The 18377-nt window shown below is 40.7% G+C and overlaps 1 protein-coding gene across 8 annotated transcripts; it reads right to left on the bottom strand.

Annotated features, from left to right (window-relative positions):
- Window positions 1-101: 101 nt before the first annotated feature.
- Window positions 102-18326, bottom strand: dazap1 (DAZ associated protein 1). Of its 8 annotated transcripts, none has more exons than XM_040033612.1 (14): window positions 17976-18326; window positions 16815-16855; window positions 15003-15169; window positions 14533-14598; window positions 13288-13395; window positions 13008-13056; window positions 9212-9294; window positions 6240-6387; window positions 6021-6053; window positions 5337-5486; window positions 4677-4841; window positions 2430-2522; window positions 1930-1977; window positions 102-994 (listed from the first exon to the last, which is right to left on the bottom strand). In XM_040033612.1, the coding sequence occupies exons 1-14, from the start codon at window positions 18005-18007 to the stop codon at window positions 822-824; spliced, it is 1356 nt and encodes a 451-aa protein (XP_039889546.1). In that variant the 5' UTR covers window positions 18008-18326; the 3' UTR covers window positions 102-821. The 8 variants fall into 8 exon arrangements, with proteins under 8 accessions (XP_039889546.1, XP_039889540.1, XP_039889533.1 ...); XM_040033606.1 differs by lacking the exon at window positions 17976-18326 and adding an exon at window positions 17304-17967 and having other exon boundaries at window positions 13288-13392; XM_040033599.1 differs by lacking the exon at window positions 17976-18326 and adding an exon at window positions 17304-17966.
- Window positions 18327-18377: the final 51 nt, after the last annotated feature.

Here is an 18377-nt window from a genome sequence, read left to right as displayed (position 1 = left end):
ATCAGTCCTTTTTCAATTGTTTTACCCCCCCACCACCTCCTCCTTTTTTTTAAAAAACAAAACAAAACACCAGATAGAAACACAACTGAGATCAGCGAGAATGATTTTATCCTTAAAACGTTTATTTTTGTAATAATTTTTCATCTTTACTTTTTGCATAAGTGCAAAAATGCACCCAAAACAGCCACCTGAGGGAAGTCTACATCTTTAAATAAAAAAACAAGCAAAGTGTACATTTATAGTACAAAATTTTTTTTCCTTTTTAAAAAATTGCACAGTTTGTGTATAATATATATATTCATAATCTCCATTTTAAACAAACTTTAAAGGCTCAGAAAGTAAACAAAATTCACCAAATGAAAAATAAAAACATTTTCCCTATAATTTAAAGCTGAGGAAACTTGAGACCCTGTTTTCATTTGTGTCCACCATAAATATACATATTCATAGGCAAGTCTCTTTACATATAGTCTCTGTGCTAGTGTTTGACCAGACAAAATTATTGCAAAGTAGTTTATTTCTACTATAAAACATGGGTTGGGGGTGGGGAATAAAAGCTTCTTTCTGCTGAATGTTTTTTTTAATTTATGCAAAACGAAAAAATAAAATAAAATAATTTTAAAAAAAAGACAAAAAATACCCTTTTAAATTTACTGGAATCCCTGTTTCACAAACTGTGTGCATTCAACATTCCTAAAGAACATCCAGAACTCCAGTTTTGCGTTTTAGCAAGAACACAGATTTCCCTGACTTCTTATTTTTTGTTTATTTTCGAACTTTACACAGCGGTCCTGCCTGGGAAGGGGTGATGGTGGTGGTGGTCAGCGTCGATACGGGTGGAAGCCCTGTACGTTGTGGTTCTGCCCTCTGCCGAATGCGCTGGCGGCAGGCTGGGGAGCAGCGGCGGGCTGTGCTGTCGGTGCACCATACGAGGCTGTCGGCTGGCTGGGGTCTGCGAAGCTGTGGCCGAAGGCTGTCAGGTCCTGACCGTACCCTGAGGTGAACAACACACAGGACAGGTGCAGACAGGACAGAGGGGGTGACGTTAATGTCAGGTTCACCGGACGGTGTTTCGATAGAAGGCTAATGCCTTAAATCCTTTTACTGAATAAATTTAATGTAAAATATTCACAGTTTGTACTTTAAGGAAAAATCCAACACCAACTGCTTCTTATTGTACTCACACTGCTCCCATATTCCAAATATTACAGGACACACTGCTGTGCGTGTTGCTTGGTGCAGGTGCTACATTTGCAGCTTTGAAGTAGTTTTGTGCAGCTCTAACCAAGCAACAACAGGGGTTTAGAAACAGAGTAAGCACTGCTTGACAGTAAATTTAAGTTTTCTCAGTGTTTCATGGTGGATTTTTCCAACTAGTTGTGTAATCCTTCAATGAGCCTTTTTATGTCAAAACCTGTGTGCGTTCAAACAAACAGTAAAAGGAAAATTTCAGTTGAATTTAAGGGACATTTTTAAATGGCTTCATTGAGGAAAACATTGTTTTAGACACTTAGGATGTTCTCCTACACACACACTCTCGCGCACGCACACGCTCGCACACGCACGCGGTGGCACCATCTCCCTGCAAACACATGAGGGAACCACAGTGACTCCCAGGGAAGGAAACCAATCTTATCAAAAAACAGAAGCACTGCTCACACTGCTGAAACCTGCTCATGGCGACTGATTATTTTCCAACCCTGGTAAAACCCAGTCAACAAAAGAGTGAAGGTATCAATGTGTCACCAAAAAAAACAAACAAACAGAAAAGGCATTTCAGAGATAGTTCTGAATAACTGAATTGAAAAGAGAGAAAGAAAATGGTGAAAATTGGAAAATACAACAAAATTTCATAGGAAAAGAACTAAAACGAGGAGTGATCCCAACAGGACCGTGAGACAGAACAATCCGAGAGAAATTGAAATTTACTGGTTTCGTGGCCTTCTTTAAATCTTCTTTCCTTTCTCACCCCTTTAGCTAAAATGTGGAGACAGTACATGGGGAAAAGAAACAATGGTTGAATGGACTGCTGATGCATAGAGATAACTGAACCATGAACACATTTTCTGACAATTAGATCATCCTTTAACAACCAGCAAAGCAATGCAGACTGAGAAAGTGAACAAAAAAGGAGGATGTGGTCAGTCTTGGTATAGTAAAGCTACAGCTGCTGAGGGAAACGGCAGGCCTACGGCTAAGCTTGCCAAATTTAAATTTCTTTCAAATCCACTCAGCTTTGGGGCTTGCAATAGCTTGATTTTACTATACAAGAATACACATAGTAATTTGTATGTACATGCAAAATGTACATGCAAAATACTCAACACAGAGCAAAAGAAAAGAGGCACAGAACCAAGTTGCAGCTCTAAATACTGTATTACTGAACAAATGCTGCTTTTGTGGTTGGAGAAGACGATGCTGGCACCTACCTGAACTATATCCTCCCTGCTCATCCTGACCATAACTGTGAGAAGGACGCGTTGGTCCGTAGGCAGAGGGGTCCTGAGGGTAGTTACCCAAGCCTATCAGGGAGATGAGGAGACCAGGTTGACTGAACCCACATACGGCTGGCCGACTACTTTACATAGTTCCCCCTCTTACTGAGCTAACAGAGCTGTACATTTATACTTATTTAATGGGTCTGCACTATGCTCCGCGATGCATTTCTTTTCAGCTTCGCCTACAAGTCAAAACACATGTGTGAGCTAGCTGCTAGCACACCTGACTTTATCATGCCAGCCTGGTCTCGCAAAATTTTGTGAAATGTGCATTGTTCTAAAAAAAAAAAAAAAACAACAACAACAACAAAAAAAACCACCAAAACAAGTAAGAAGTCTGAAAATACGGGAAGGAAGCAGCTAGAAACAAGAAAGAGAACCATTGGTCTACCATGGTACACATTTCTAGGCTTGTTTCCCATCTTTCAACACGCCACTTGGAGTCTTTGTGTCACTGCTGTGTGCACTTTTCATCTCTTTGTTTGGTTACTTGAATAACCCCAGTTCTCTTAGAAATCGAATGCACCTTGGCAGTGCACTCAAGGGCATTTCGACAACTGTTGCTTTTAAGACAAGCATCACTTTAATAAAAGCCAAACTAACCATTTGCTAGTTTTACACACAAACTTATCCAGTATCTAAATCTTGCGTCACTTTTGAGCTCCGTGTTTTATGCTCATTTCACAAAACCTTCGCAAGGCTCTGCTGTTTCTACCAACTGATAAGCAGACAAAGTGCCTGAACAGTAAAAGCAAAAAAGCTGGATGGAGGATAAGCACAGGCACAAAACACTGAACAAGATGGGCACCTGTCATGACTGGCAGCAATCGCAGGACTGCTGTAGATGTGGGATTAAGCAGTTGGAAGCAGCTGGAAGCCAAGTCAGAATAATAATAATGATAATAAAAAAAAAATAACACCAGTCAGCCAAGAAACTGGATGGAAGCTATGAATGAGCATCTGACTGTTATCTGCCTGTGTGCTTATGTAAGTGAATGGCTCGGTGTTGAACAAAGACAAAGACTGCTCCTTTTCCATGGATGCTGGTTAGTTTTTATCTCGGCCTTTTGTTTCACATCTGAAAACTTCCGGCCTCCATTTGTGCTCTCAGCGTGATCGCCGTTTCTCCATCGTGTGTTTACAACATGTGATTCAGGCCCCTAACAGTCTTAAAATCATACAAACTAAAAATCATTGTTTTCTACTAAAGTGGATTGGCGAACTGTCTCATTTTCAAGGCACTGAATGCTGACTGAAATGTGGCAGCAGTTTCAGAGCTCAGTCGAGATCCAGGACAAATATTTATTGTGGTCCGACACGATCTAAAGGTTTTGTTAGACTGGTCGACAGCACTGTTCAAAGACCACAAAGACAGAAACCACAAAGTACAACCTACAGACACATTAGTCAAAAATGACTAATCCAGTACTCCAATATCTCTATGCATTTACAACACAGAGTGGAAAAAGGTCACATTCTGCAGACAAGCATGCAAAGCTCCAGTGTAATAACAATGATGAACATGGTGAAAAAAATCTGATAGGTGGCTTGGCAGATTGGACACGGCATATTCCAGAAACAGTGTTTCATAAGATAATATTGTCATGCTGGTGCTCTTCTATGGGAATCGTGCCAAGTCTGGGAAAAGAAGCCAGCAAAGTCATCAACATGGAAGAGGAGGAAGGGTAGAAGGGATTAACTGAAAAGTAGGAGTACCTGAACCAAATCAAATCAAATGGTTTGCACGTTCAGGCCAAGTTTGGAATCCTTTTAAAATAAAAAACAAAACAAAACAGGAAAAACAAACATCGCAAGGCAGGATGATCTAATTCAAACCTACCAAGACCTACCAATCTTTTATCAATCCAGGGCCCGCCGGAAACACTCAACTGAAATGACTGCTGAGGACTCCTGGGTATGGCGAAACTTCAGCAGTGATCTTCTTGGCGGAGCCAGAGGGGTTCATGTACGCAGAAAGCATGTATGCATGTGTAGCCGTTCAAGCTAAATGGTACCATCAGCAAGCTCCTGCTCGTCTAAGGGGAATACTCATGAACCTAAAAAGGCTGTAGCTGCACCCAGTAAAATAACCAGGGAGACGGGCAGGACCGAGAGGTGAAGAAAAATCAACTGGGAGAGAAAAGAGGCGGCATTCTTTATGCACAAAGCCCGTCTTACCATACTGGCTATAAGTGAAGTCGGGCTGCCCGGTGGGAGCTTTGCTCAAATCCTGAGTCGGTGTGGTGGCTGGTGCAAAGCCCAGCGGTGCAGTTCCTGGAGTCGTGGGTGGAGGAGGAACCTGTGGAGCATACTGGTCTGCTTGTGGTGTGCCGAAACTGTAACCTGTTGGAAAGACATATCATGATTTGTATTTGTTTTTCACCCCAAAGAACGTTTTCTAGCGTTGCTTTAGCATTTTATACCATTTGTGTGCAAAAAAGGAGAAAAAAAGTGGATGATTTCTGACACCATTACCACCTCACAAAAAACACTTCTAGTCAAGGTACTAACTACCATTTATTCTCCTAATATCACTGTCTAACAGTCTAAACCTAGACCACATAAGGGGTATAAGAACCAAAGCTCTGTGTGGCCAATACATGTCTTTCATAAATATAAACTGCCGGATCAAACTGTGATTGTTACAAAAATGACTTAAATCATTGTTTCAAATTTTCTTCTCTTTTCTTCAGTGAAGCTGCACTAAACATGTTTTTTTCAAATGCTTTAAAAATAAATAAAAGTCACCGTCTACTGGCCTTCAAACTATTAACTTATTTATATACACAGCATTACCAATCAACAGTAGTAAAATGTGACTGAGTTAGTACGACTGACCAAACTGAGGTGCGGTGCTGTAGCCCTGCTGAGGGTAGCCCTGAGGTGCAGCAAAGCCACCCGCCGGGGTCGTGACCAGGAATGCGTTGAAAGGCGACGGAGGCTGGGCGGGGGTTCCCCGGCCTGTTGGCAACGGAGGTCCATACCCGCCTACCCCAACACAGAATAACAAAGACTAATGAGACTTGAGCACAGTTGACAATAATAGGATACATATGAACTGCATCAAACAGATTCTCTGATTAAAAGTGTGCACAGAGAAGTTGTTTAAAGACTGAAGCAGACGACTATCTGAAACTGAAGGATCTTGCGAGCGAGCACAGAGTCGACACTGCAGCGAGCGCTGCAGGTTGACCCGGAGGTGGTGATATGAAGCCGAGCCTGACCAATAGCAGAGGGAGGCCCGGAATCCATTCAATGCTGCCATCTGTCTCGAGCAGCAAATTATCAGCAGCCTCAGCCTTTATGAATCAGTGATAACATGTACTGTTAACTGTCATCGGTCCATGGGCCACACCGTGTGCGAGCCCTGTGCTGTCACACAAGCGTTTTGAGATAAGCACACGATCACATGGCAAAAACACATGTATCTGCAGTCTAACAGTTACACAACATGCAAGAAAGCCACAAAAATAACAAAAAGAAGACAGTTTTTGTGTTATCAAGTGGAGGACTAACACCTACCTATGGGCTGGCCGGTAGTTGACACCCACACTCCTTTAGGAAGGAGAAGGAAAAAAAAAAAAAGATTAGACTGAAAACATAAAATGTTCACATAACAGTTAAATATTCAAACTGTCACACATACATACAAACCTAATGTTTAAGCAGAGGATTAAACATTGGATTTTCCTCTGAACAGTGAGCTTCTCTTGCTCTGCTCTGGGACTTGTTCCCACTCACCCTGTGGCCCATAAGGCTGTTGCCAGCCCTGGGCAGGCTGTGCTGTCCAACCATTAGCTGCACTCAAGATGCCCCTGGGCGCCCACTGGCCAGGGCCAAGCTGGCCAGGAGCTTTGCTGTCACGAGGTTCGGCCTTCTTTACTTCCACCTGGACAAAGGACAAGGAGGGCACATTTGGCAACACCAGTAAAAAGTCCATGAAGCCCCTCACCTAGACAGACCTGTCCTAGCTCTGATACTTAATCTCAGCAATTTGGGCCAGTTTGAAATATTTTACTTTATGTTTATTTAATTTATGTGGGCCAGCTATATATAAATTAATATTACTGTGTAGCCAGAAGGGCTGTATGGCTATGTGTCTCAGGTACTCTGTGTTAATCGGGAATTTCACTGGCCAGGAAAAAAAAGAAAAAAAAAAAATCAAAGAGCCAATCAATGATCCGAGATCTGAAAGGTACCTGAGAAACATAGATGTCTGTCTTTTTCTTTGTCATTAACTACCCTATATAAAAGATAAAGACATCTAATGGAAGGTCATGACTTACCTTACTCCAGCTAACGCTTACAGAGAATTTCATTTGTATTTTGTTTTGGTATAAGTTTTAAGGGGGAATGGATGTAGATCGGTATCTCAGCTCTAACAGAATATAAGGTAAACATGCAGAAACTACAAATGAACAGTCTTTTTTTTTTTTTTTTATTCAATCTAAATCTGAATCTTCATACTGTGTCAAAAGTGAGAAAACAGTTTTCAAACTGGATCCCAACAATTGTCCATAAATTTGACAAGTTTTTTGATTTGACAAATTTTTGATAAAGACGATGTTAATTAAATGCCACATTTGATTTAATTTTAATTATATATAAATATATATAAAAAAAATTGGGTGACCTTGAGTCAAGTATGAATGTGTTGACCCAATAACAAAACTTCCCTGTCTATAACTAGGCAAAGCTGCCAGCACTTAACCAGAGCAAAGAAACAGGCTGAGACTAAGGGGGAGCCAACCATAAATAGACTGAGAAGTTGAGTTATTGGGGTCACCTTGCGGGAGGAAAACGAATTGCAAATTCCTCCCTGCTTTAAGGTGTTACCACCTTCCCCAGCCTCCCCTCTTCCTTCTCTGTCGACCTAATTACATGCACATGTTTCCGGGAGTGGCCTCGCCGCCGGTTACCTGAGCACTTTCTCCCTTGGGCATCTCAGCTACGAGTGATGGATACCGTGACTTCTGTACAGTCCCCAACAGCAGAATTGGGATTTGTTCCACAGTTTGATGTGCTCCAATTTCTAATTTTGTAACTCATATCTCCCAGCCTCCCTCAAGTCCCAGCGTAAGGTAATGTCAAGTCAAGAACAATGGATTAAGTTGAGCCCCCAATCCTACAAGAAATGAGGGCAAAGTCAAGGGGAGCGGGTACCAGCAGAGAGTATACAGGTCGGGCTGGCAAAATTGGATTCAGCTCATCTTTTTCATGTAATAATCAGTGAAATCTGAATGAAAATCTGTTGCCGTTCTAAATTGGCAAATAATAAAATCCAGTTCAGGGAGGCTTTCAAATTTCCTGGCCTTAGGTATTTTCTGGAGAAAATTAACTGGTAGTTAATAATATCATTTAATTTGTGGTTTGGACTGAGGACTCCAGTTGAGGTCTTTATTGAATGTCACATCCAATTCAGAGTGGCGATCGGTTTGTTTTACAGCCATCTCGTCACTGTTCGTTCTCCCTCGAGTACTTATTCCAAGTCAAGTTTGACAGAGAAAAACATCTAAGAAGGGAGACACAGAGAGGTGTGTCTCTCCAAAATCATTTTAACATACATTACGAAAGATCTTCAACGTGTCAGCTACTATGGACTGACCTTGAAACACTAAAACCACATGTGCAGTAACAGGATATGCATAAGAGTGGATGTAACTGTACTGCGATTATTTTCTCATGCCCACAACTCATTACTATTTGCATGGAGGGCAAGGAGGAGGCTGTCTTCATTTACTGCCTCTCCGGGGTGGTTTTCCTAGGGAGCGGATAAAGTCCCATTTTAACCCAAGTCAATGTCTTTTTGCTTGGTTGTAACTCAGGTGAGGTGTCAGCTGGATTGTCCGTACAATGGTACAATCAGAGGTGTGGCAGCGGGTTAAGAGCTGTGCTTAAATATTACAACACAGCAGACTTACTGTTACTTTACCGGACGGACGGCCTACCTGACACTATCTGAACTGACTCTGTACACTAAACCTCATCCATCTGCTGCACGCGCCGAGTTAAAGCAAACACTGTGAAGTGGCAGACTTTCATTTGGTAGATTTAAAGAACTGACAGACACAGTATGGAGATTCTTCAACTGAGGTCACTGAGTTGAGCTTTTCTTTAACTTTTCAAAAAGAAAAACAAAGAAAATAAAACATGTTGACGTGTAAGTGACCTGCCAACAAAACATTAGAAAAGAAAACAACAACAAAGAAAAAAAAAAGAAACAAAGAAACAAAAATAGAAGTGACTCGACCAATCCTTTAGGTGAGTTAAAATCTCAAGAAGACTGCTGGATTTAAAGCCTTGCATTTCATTCATTTGGTTTCCATTTTAGCACATCAAGAGCCAGAAAATTACTGTAATTGAAATTCGTAGAATACAATTTAACTTGTTTAGACATCCTAAAGGAGTGGTCAGTTTAAACAAAGCCTTGGGCGACAATTTAAACTGTAATAGCAGCAAGAGAAGGATGAGGGCTTTTAGAAACTATGAAAGCATAAGTGGGAGATAGGCATGTAATGTGATGAAAAAAATATTACGTACATCAATTTAATTTATTAGACACTTAATTTTGAGCCGTATGATGCTGCGTTCACAAATAGGAAGCCACTAGAAAATTAGCTCTGAGCAATAAAGCAGCATCACAGTACAGTTCCTGCTCTGTCGCCCAAGCCTCAGTTTGATCTTAAGGGTAAAATAAAACTACAACTACACACTTTTTTGCCCATGATGTCGTGAAAATGCATGTTGACAGCCTGGTCCACTGATTGTTCGGCCTCGAAAGTAATAAATCCAAAACCTAGCCAACGACCAAGAGTGAATCAAGGTAGCAGGGGGGTTGTGACAACACAAGATGAAGAACAGTATTGGGCTTCAGCAGAGTGAGGATCCGTCAAGACTGAGCAAGAGGCTCCTGGGGTTCGGATGACGTCGCAGACAATACAAATCCAAGACTAACGCCTGGGGAATTAAAGGAAACTTTACTGTGCAGAGAAACTTTTGGTGAAGATTAATAATGGAGTGCTTAAATGTTAAACATGAAGGGTGACAGGTTTGATTTAAAGTGAAATGTCACATAAAAAGGTCAAACGTGTAGCTGATGAATTCCAATTGAGCCAATATTACAATTAATTACTTCATGCTGTTTCATCCAAACCCCACCTTGATCTGTCCCGTGGTATATTGCTGTGGAGCACACACTCGCAACAGCCATTGTTAATGCATCACAAAAAATATGGAGAAACACAAACTGTAGAATGCCTAAAGCTTTCTCCAAGCTTTCCCAAATTCAGTATTTTACTTTTGAGTCAGCCAGGATAAGCCTAAAATGGACAATTAAAATATTGCTCACAACGGTAACACAAAGATATAGGCCACAACTGATCGTCCGCACTGATGAGCAGGGTGTGTTTTGTTTCATCAAGGGAATACACAAAGTGCATCAACAAGTTCGTCAACTTTTTGACCACGCCGGCTGTTCGGGAAATTATTTCATCTGATGATCTGAGGCAAAACCCTGCAGAGCCAACAAGCTGCTGCGTGCTGCAGTGATCTACTTTCAATCTGATTAACTTTCCGCTGTGGCAGAATTGGGTTGGGTGTGCATCTCTACTTGGGGACCTAACCTGAATCCAATTAAATGTCCTACAAGACAACTGAGATTTTCAGAGACCTCTAGTACCCTGCCAAACATTCCCAAGACTCGTGATCTACTGCTATTATTAACATCTGTCGATGACCCGTTCCCCAACCTAAATGTAAAACCAAGTTGGCCCATTAAAGATTTTGACATATGGTGTCATTGGTAAGGATTTTACCCAGCCTAAAATATCAGCTAACAAAGTACAGACCATCTGGATGGAGAACTAGAACATAATTTGACATTTTCAAATTATTGGCTTACTAATTACCAAGATTTGTTATATTCAAGTGATAGTTTAAGTATTTTTAATGCAGAAATGACACAAATTTACTGAAATCAAGTATTTTTTATCAGAGTAAACTTTATATTACAAATTTGTATTATTGAAAATATTTAATAATAAATTATTACTGAAGTTGTAATTAGTTAGACTTTTTTCCCCAAGGCAATATTGACCTTTTGGGGTCACAATTAAGCAAGATTGGTCCACACAGAGTCTGTGTTACATCTTATATATATATAAATCTTTACATCTAAAAATTCATTATATGTAGGGAAAAAGGTTATTTATAATAATTATGCTGCAGCATCATGTGATCACAACCGTGAGACACTGTTGCGACAGGACTTTCCTTAAATTGCTCTTAAGCTTAATAGAGTGAAATCATCAGTCAAGTCCAGGTAAGCATAGATGCAGCTTTGTGTACACCTCATTTTTTACAAAGTTAAAAAGAAAAAAAATAAAACAAACGGATAAAATAAAATAAATTGGCTGCATTTACGTTTGGCCTGTACCTCTGTGCTACCCATCAATACACAGTAACCTAAAGGAGAAAAGACAAATCTTAAGAGACACCGTTAATCACATTCAAACCATTCACAAGAAGAAGGGGGACAGAAGAAAGAAAAAATAGAAAGGGCTTACTTACAAAAATACTTAACTTTCTACATATGGGAAAACACATACTATGCCATTTAAGATACAAGTATCAGTTACTTCTAAATCAAGGTAAAGAAAACTTATTCCAATGATCAGCATCTAACGGTTTTAGTAAAAGAAGGTTTACACTATTAAAGACTATGTAATGGTTGTTACTTGTGCAATAGATCATGTTAAAATCCAATGGCAAACTATTCTGGGTTTTTCCCCAACAGAGAGTGAACAGAGAGTGGGTTCTGAAGGGAGAGGCGGGGTGCGTGTTGTGGATCAGTGACCGCTTCATCGTTTCTATGTAGGACAAGTGCAGATGAAGCAGCTGTGACTGTAACTCGGTGGGCAGGGCCTGACACCATCGCGTCCGGTGGCACGGGTCTGATTCCCAGCGAGGCCATCCGTGCTAAAAGTGTCGACACATGTCACACACTCATGATACATTTATGACTTAAGTGGGTAAACATAAAAGGTCCTTTCTGAAGTTCAAAATTAGGTCTCTGAAAGTTTTGAGGAGTCCAAGGGAAATAAAAGGGTTTAAAATGATTCCATTGTTCTCCAGACAACAGGCTGCAACCAGCCTCTTTGAAGGACAAACCCCCCCTTCACACGCTCAAAGTGTTCTCAATACGCCAGTTGCACAGTGTGATTAAGTACTGTGTTTTGTTGAGCACCTATTTTTCCTGCAAAATGTCTCTTTTTCAGTTAGTTAGTCTTAGCTTGTTTCCGAGATCATTTTTAATAACTAGTGGAAACAGTTTTAGTAAATAAAAAAGATAAAATAAGTCGTTTTACTTCATGGTGATTAATTGTGGTTTTCAAGACAAATTTGCATCTTTAGTATGCGTTGTTTTCTTCTTCTTTTTTTAAGAATATGTTTTTATACCTTTTATTTCAGCTATTTGTAAAGAAAATGACAAAATGCACTAGGAATGGAATATTTTGACTAAGCTGTATTAAAACTGCACAACATATTTTTTCAATGTCATTTTGAAGGCCAAATAATGCTGGGGAGGTTAACTGGTAATTAAATATCACGTTACATTTGATTGGTTATGGACAGCGACAGCCACAAAACAAACAAAACGTTTCATACGTAAAAATCTAGTGTCAATATTTGTTTTAAGGTGTATTTGTTTTTCTTTTTTAAAAACTGAAATATTCAGCAGTTCTTAAGTGTCTTTAGTCCTCCTAGTTACACTCACTATGAAGAGATCTCTGCTTAAGCGGTTCCAGTTTAAAGGTCACTGCAGTGTCAGATTTTGAAAGATACCAACTTTGTTTGACTTTTTTAGACTCAAGTTAGCTCCAAATAAACAAGGACTGTGGACTTTGCTTCCATCTCTCACACTGAAAGTGAAGTGAATACGAGCAAGAGGAAAAATTACACCAAAAAGTAGTTTCCTAATTTTACTTCTTCATTTTACCCAACTATTGTTTACATACTTGAAAAAGTGAAGCCATCACTTACACTAAATGCTAATGAACTAGTTACGCTCATGATAGCCAGTTAATTTGCTCTTATGACACCAGTTTGCTAGACAACCTATGCAAAATTCACATATTCCCACTGTGATAATGTACAACACAGGTTCAGCTAAAGTTTTGGGTTATTATGTTATAAAAATACATATACGAATGCACAATTATTGCCTTCATTTATCTTGAGGAATTTAATGCAGCCTCAGCGGGCAGTGTTTTTTTCCACAGCAATAATAAAAACTGGTTGATATTGACTGTAGTAACCTAGTATGGGTTCCAGTTAATGCTTGTATTTACCATGAACAAAATTCCCGTTCCAGTGCATTAACTAAACGAGATCGCTGGGGCTGAATGGGATTTTTTTTTTTTTTTTTTGGGGGGGGGCAGAATAGTTTGTCATTAGATTTAATATGGTAAGGTATGGAGAGGGGAGGGAAAGGACAGGATCAGCTTTTACCTCGGGGCCTCTGCTTCTCCGCATCATAGATCATTACCACCTCTGTGACCTTGAATGGGACAAAGGGAAACAGTGGCTCAGCTTTAGAAATCTGGCAAGGGTCCGTTCTTATTCCAGTTAAATATTCTTGCTCAGTTTGGAAAAATAATGACTCGTCCTATCGCATCTCGCCCCATATATTTTTATGCTGTAGTACTGACCCTGTTCAATGTCACATCCATTCAAGCACTCTTAATGACAATAATGAACTGACGTGTATTATGCACTTGGCAATACTCACCACTCCGAATCTATTGAAATAGTCCCTGAGTTCAGGCTCGCCGCAGTTATGGGGGATTCCACCTACAAATATCTTCTTTGATTTATTGCTATCAGCTTTGCTGCCCTTCTGAAAAAAAACAGGGAGTGTATGGATTTCAATGTCTCTTACAGGATCACTCTGGGAAGGGGCCAGTTAGCCATCATCTATTCAGACAGTGCAGAAGAAATTAGGTTCTCTTCTTGCCCTGGGGTATAATTCTTAACATGTCATGTCAATGCAAAGACTAGTCTCCACAGATCAGAGAACACGGCTTCTTCCACTTATTCTCAACCACTAAGCGGTTCGCCGTTGCTGTACACTGCACTCATGCCGTAAGGGCTAGAGGCTGTTTACAACAATGATTTCTAACAATTACATCTTGTGTTTACTTAGTAAAACATTCAGTACCAGCTGCATGACTTAAAGCCAGTGAAAGGGGCTCCAGCAGCAGCAGCAAGCAAAGAGCCGCATTTCTAAAAGCTTCTGACATACAGTCTGCTTACAGCCAAATAAGCAACTTATGAAAACGTTATATTGACAGCAAAACTAAAGTCCCCGCTGCCCAAAGGGACAAAATGGCTATAATAGGTCTGCAGGGGTTTGATAAGCATCGTTGATCGACCCACAAATTATCCAAGCAAGAGCGGAGATTTCTGCCTTTCAGAAAATTTGTTGCTGAGAGCGATGCACCACATTAGCCAACTCATGTTCAAACCCTCCTTAATAATACCTCGATGTGTGAGGGCAATTACAAGAACATCACATTTCAGATAAGACGGCTAGAAAAAAAAAAGTTAATGCAATCATGCAGCTCTATTTTAATTTAGTGTCGTTATACAGGAACATTTTAAAATGTCACAATTCTATACTTCAATTTCAAATAAGTGGAAGCTGTACCAGAGAGTGGCTGATATTGCTGCAGTCCCTTCAGTAAGAGATCGAAGCTGACAGAAGTCACAGATTGTTTAATGTTTCTGTGAGTTATCCAGACCTCAAAGTAATAAAGGCTGTGTTTTTGTCACGATGGGGGAAAAAAAGAAAATTATTATACTTTAAAGAAAAAAAAATATAATTTACACTTAAAAGCTCAAGGTCGCCTCATTAAAACAAGCTATAGCCTAACCTCCAGAAGAGGAGGGGACGGAGAGGCTGGGGTCTATTCCAGGTTTATTCCAGTAGAAACAGCTAGCCTAGCATCCCCAGAAGAAATCAGATTCCTCTTACCCAGCCCTCCTTGGTTCGAGACTTTTCAGGCTGCATTCCTCTGGGAGTACATGGCTTCGGGTCAATCTAACAACAGAGAGAGTTTTCCATTAGCCTAAAATAAAGGCACCTTCAAATGTTCCTCACCCCCCGCACTGTTTCTATCAGCACAGCAAACCAAGCAAAATCTCACGTGAATGAAACTGATTTGATGCACGTGGGAGAAACCCATCCCTATTTCAATTTCACTCATTTAAACAGGTAAATCTTGTCGGGCAAACTAATGTCAGTCTTTCCAAAGTGCATCATCTGTACTAATGGTTCCAGGCATGTATGGCCTAAAGAAAACCTGTCCTCTCCCTTAAATAACTTCTAACTGGTGGATGATGAAATACAATATGAAGGTTTTTTTCTCAGTTTTCTCACAGAAAGCGCCGGCAGATTACTGCGTTTGATTCAACCATCTGCTCTTCTGTTGTTAAAATACTTACATTTCTTCCATCGAGATTATGTGGCTTTGTCTCCAGCACTGTCCGTACACAATTGGGGTCTTTGAACTTAACAAAGCCGAAGCCTCGCGACTGATTTGTAGTTTTGTCCTTCATGATGACACAATCTACTACTTCCCCATACTGTGAGAAGTAGTTTCTCAGTGTCTCTGAGAAGAGAAGAGAAGATAACAAAGCAAAAGCATTGAGCCACAGCAATTTTCCTCATGAAGAGAAGGAAGTGCAGTCATTGTTTAAATACTAGATGACTTCTTTATGCTGAAGGACACCATAAAAATATCTGTGACACTCCAACTTGGACCAAAACCTGAGAGAAAAAATTATGTGTGGATTATACTGGCAACACCAAAAGGTATTAAGGAACCTTTATTGTTATGGAAGAATATCTGGTATTGTGCTATCCATGCGAAAACATAATGTTACAGTAAGTGACACACTAAAACTCCTCAAGAGCAAATGAAGCATTGACCCACTGTCATCTTGCATTGCACTAAATATACAACCAACAAATGTAAGGCCCGCACACGCCCACGGAGGCAGGACAAGCAAGGCGTGCAAGTTTGAACAAATGAGGAGTCACATTGGAGAGCATTACCGTAATTGCTTTTTCTCATTGCTGAGAAGCCCTGAGGCATCACCGTAGAAACAAGCTCAGAGTTACGTAGCCCTGTGGTTCAGTGCTGGTAGCACAGACAAGCACCCGTGCAACGTTACACAATGGCCAATCTAGCATGAGACAGTGCAGGGCTTTCAACAAGCAAGACAATCTCCGGCTCGGACTGAATGAGAGGACAGTGTAAACACACACCCAACAGAGACGTTCATATATATACACGTGGATATATCAGTTATATTGCGATGTGAAAAGCACATCAAAAGTCACTACAGCATATCAAAAAATTCAATAATACCGAGAGACACTTGCTACAAGCAAACCATCAGGGACACTTACACTATCTGCATGGAAATATGAAAATTAAAGGCTCATAAATGACAGTTTGAATGAAATCATAGTAAAGCGTGAGGCGTTACTATGCCTACTTTTTATATTCCTGTTCTTTATAACAGACAAAGCACATTAATGACCACAGAGATTTCAATGACATGATTTAATATCTAATAAATGCTGCTACTAACTATATGTTCCTAGTATGCTGTCAAGCCTATACCAATAATATCATGCAAAACTTGTTATTATCTGTAATTACGGTTACTGTGAGAGTGTTACATAGTCTGCTTCTAGATACTCAAGGCTAAGGACTAATTAAAATGATACACATTGCTTTGGTACACAACAAAACAGTGCTCATAATAACAAACAGGAATGAGCAATTCCACCTTGGCAGGTTATGTTTTACAAAACCTCGCTTTCAGGTGCTCATTAGATAAAAATTACATGATATTGAGTTTTGAAGGGTTTGACATTAAAGGGTCAAAAATGTGTAATTAATATTAACTACATACTCTTAGCAATCATAAGGATAAATTTACTGAAACCTCAAGAGAAACTACTTCTCTACAGGTCTTCACATGACTCAGTGACAGGTTATCAATTAAATGCAAGCCCCATTAGTCACTGTCAGTATATCATCATAATACTGATATTAAAGCAAGATTTTATTTCATTATTATCTCTGGAAATCATCTCTGTATTGCTACTGACTTGACCTGACCTGATCTATATGCTACATTCACAACTAATTTCTGATACACAACCAGGCAGCGTGAACAGTGCAATGCAGAAAGGGTTGAATTATATAAATAAGCCTTCATGGGTGAAACCGTGTGACATACCTTGTGTGGTACTCCAGTCCAATCCACCCACAAAAAGTTTCCTGAAAGGAGATGTGACCATTAAGTGAGCACTGATCATCACTCTGAGCCAGACTAAATGATAATCTGGAAATCGTCAGGACAGAGTCACATATGAAAGGCATGATTTAAAAAAAATGAAAGCTCTCCTGCACAGGCTGAAAGCACAGCTGATTAAACAGCCAGGAACACAGCTATTACACAACATCAGGCAAGCCTGCTACCAATGCAGCATCTGGTTATATCCACAGTACAGCTACAGTTAAAATGTCCGTGTTTAGTGTGACTCATGTTGAGGTCTAGTCCTTGCTATGGATGTCACTTTGGTCTTCTAACATTCAAGGCAATGGCCTCGACAATAAAGGGCTTTTTATAAACCTCCTGCCACGTAAGTTACCCGGGACAGAGCCCTGGCGTCTAGCAGGCTAACACAAACTGAGTTCCGAAACCACGACAGCCCGTGTCTATCACCTTTCAACGCTGAGATCCGTATTTCCATCTATGAGCGGAGCAACGAGCGGTTGCTCGGCTCTCCGCATGCGGACCAGTGAACTCGGATGATGCCTGCATAACTGGAAGTTTAGCGGCAGTTCAAACGGTACTTCTGTCAAATGCGCTAGCGAGTTCGTTAATGTGTGCCTCGGATCACTGCTGAAACACACAAATGACAATTGTAACGACCGTGGGAAAAGTGAAGACTGGCTACACACGAGGATGCTCCATCCTCCAGCAGTGCCCGCTAAATGTCCTCGCACCGACGAAGTCAGGAACGGAGACTTTCGCTTCGCTGGCAAGCGTTAGCTCAACTAGCTCAGTTGCTTGGAGCTAACCGAAAACAACACAGAAATAACTAACTACAATTCCGTGTACTCGTCTGACAAGTGGTAGCACTTCACACAAACATGGTAAATTTCTCCATGAGCTGTGGCACCAAAGGCTGAGCTACTCTGAAGACTACTTTCACTTTTTTGGCCGCCTTTCCTCAGGCTAGCGACTTCGCTAAGTTACTCAGGCTAGCTTAGCCTGCTAGCTAATGTTAGCTGTCAACTGACAGCTTGACAACACAGCGCTCTAACAGAAAGTCACAAACAGATTCACGGTTCCGCATGGATGCCGTGCACGGCTCTGTTAAACCGATCTTACCCGACTTCATCTCCGACTAAGTTGTTGTTCATTTCTGAAGCTAAAGCGGGGGGACTGCGGGAGCTGTGACCGGCTTATTGCTTCAGTGCTGCCCCTCTCAGACTGAGAGCGGAGGAAGGTCACTCCGCTTTTTGGTTCAAACTGCTCTGCGCAATGACGACGCTGCGGGGGGCAGCGCTCTTTAAAGGAACATTACACCCAGCAGCACCCACTCACCCGTCAATTCTAATGAGCCCCGAGGGGGCAGCTAAACGCTTTAAACAACGATTCTTATTTCACAGTTAGTTTACTCAGCCTTAAAATGCTCTGATAAGGGCAACATTAGCAAGACACAGCACCGAATGATAATCAAACAGAAAGTCAACTTTACGATTGATACCCCATGTTTTTTCTTTTATTTAT

Source organism: Simochromis diagramma, unplaced genomic scaffold (assembly GCF_900408965.1).
Source record: "Simochromis diagramma unplaced genomic scaffold, fSimDia1.1 OVJJ01000334.1, whole genome shotgun sequence".
Classification (NCBI taxonomy): domain Eukaryota; kingdom Metazoa; phylum Chordata; class Actinopteri; order Cichliformes; family Cichlidae; genus Simochromis; species Simochromis diagramma.
Note: the sequence above shows the minus strand (reverse complement) of the source record. Positions and strands in the feature narration are given on the sequence as shown.

Coding starts and splice junctions, on each gene's coding strand:
- dazap1 (XM_040033599.1), bottom strand. CDS start 17,371: ATGCGGAGAGCCGAGCAACCGCTCGTTGCTCCGCTCATAGATGGAAAT. Junction 6,054..6,239: donor ACAGCCTTATGGGCCACAGG/GTGAGTGGGAAC, acceptor TCCTTCCTAAAG/GAGTGTGGGTGTCAACTACC. Junction 995..1,929: donor TAAAGAAGGCCACGAAACCA/GTAAATTTCAAT, acceptor TGTTCACCTCAG/GGTACGGTCAGGACCTGACA.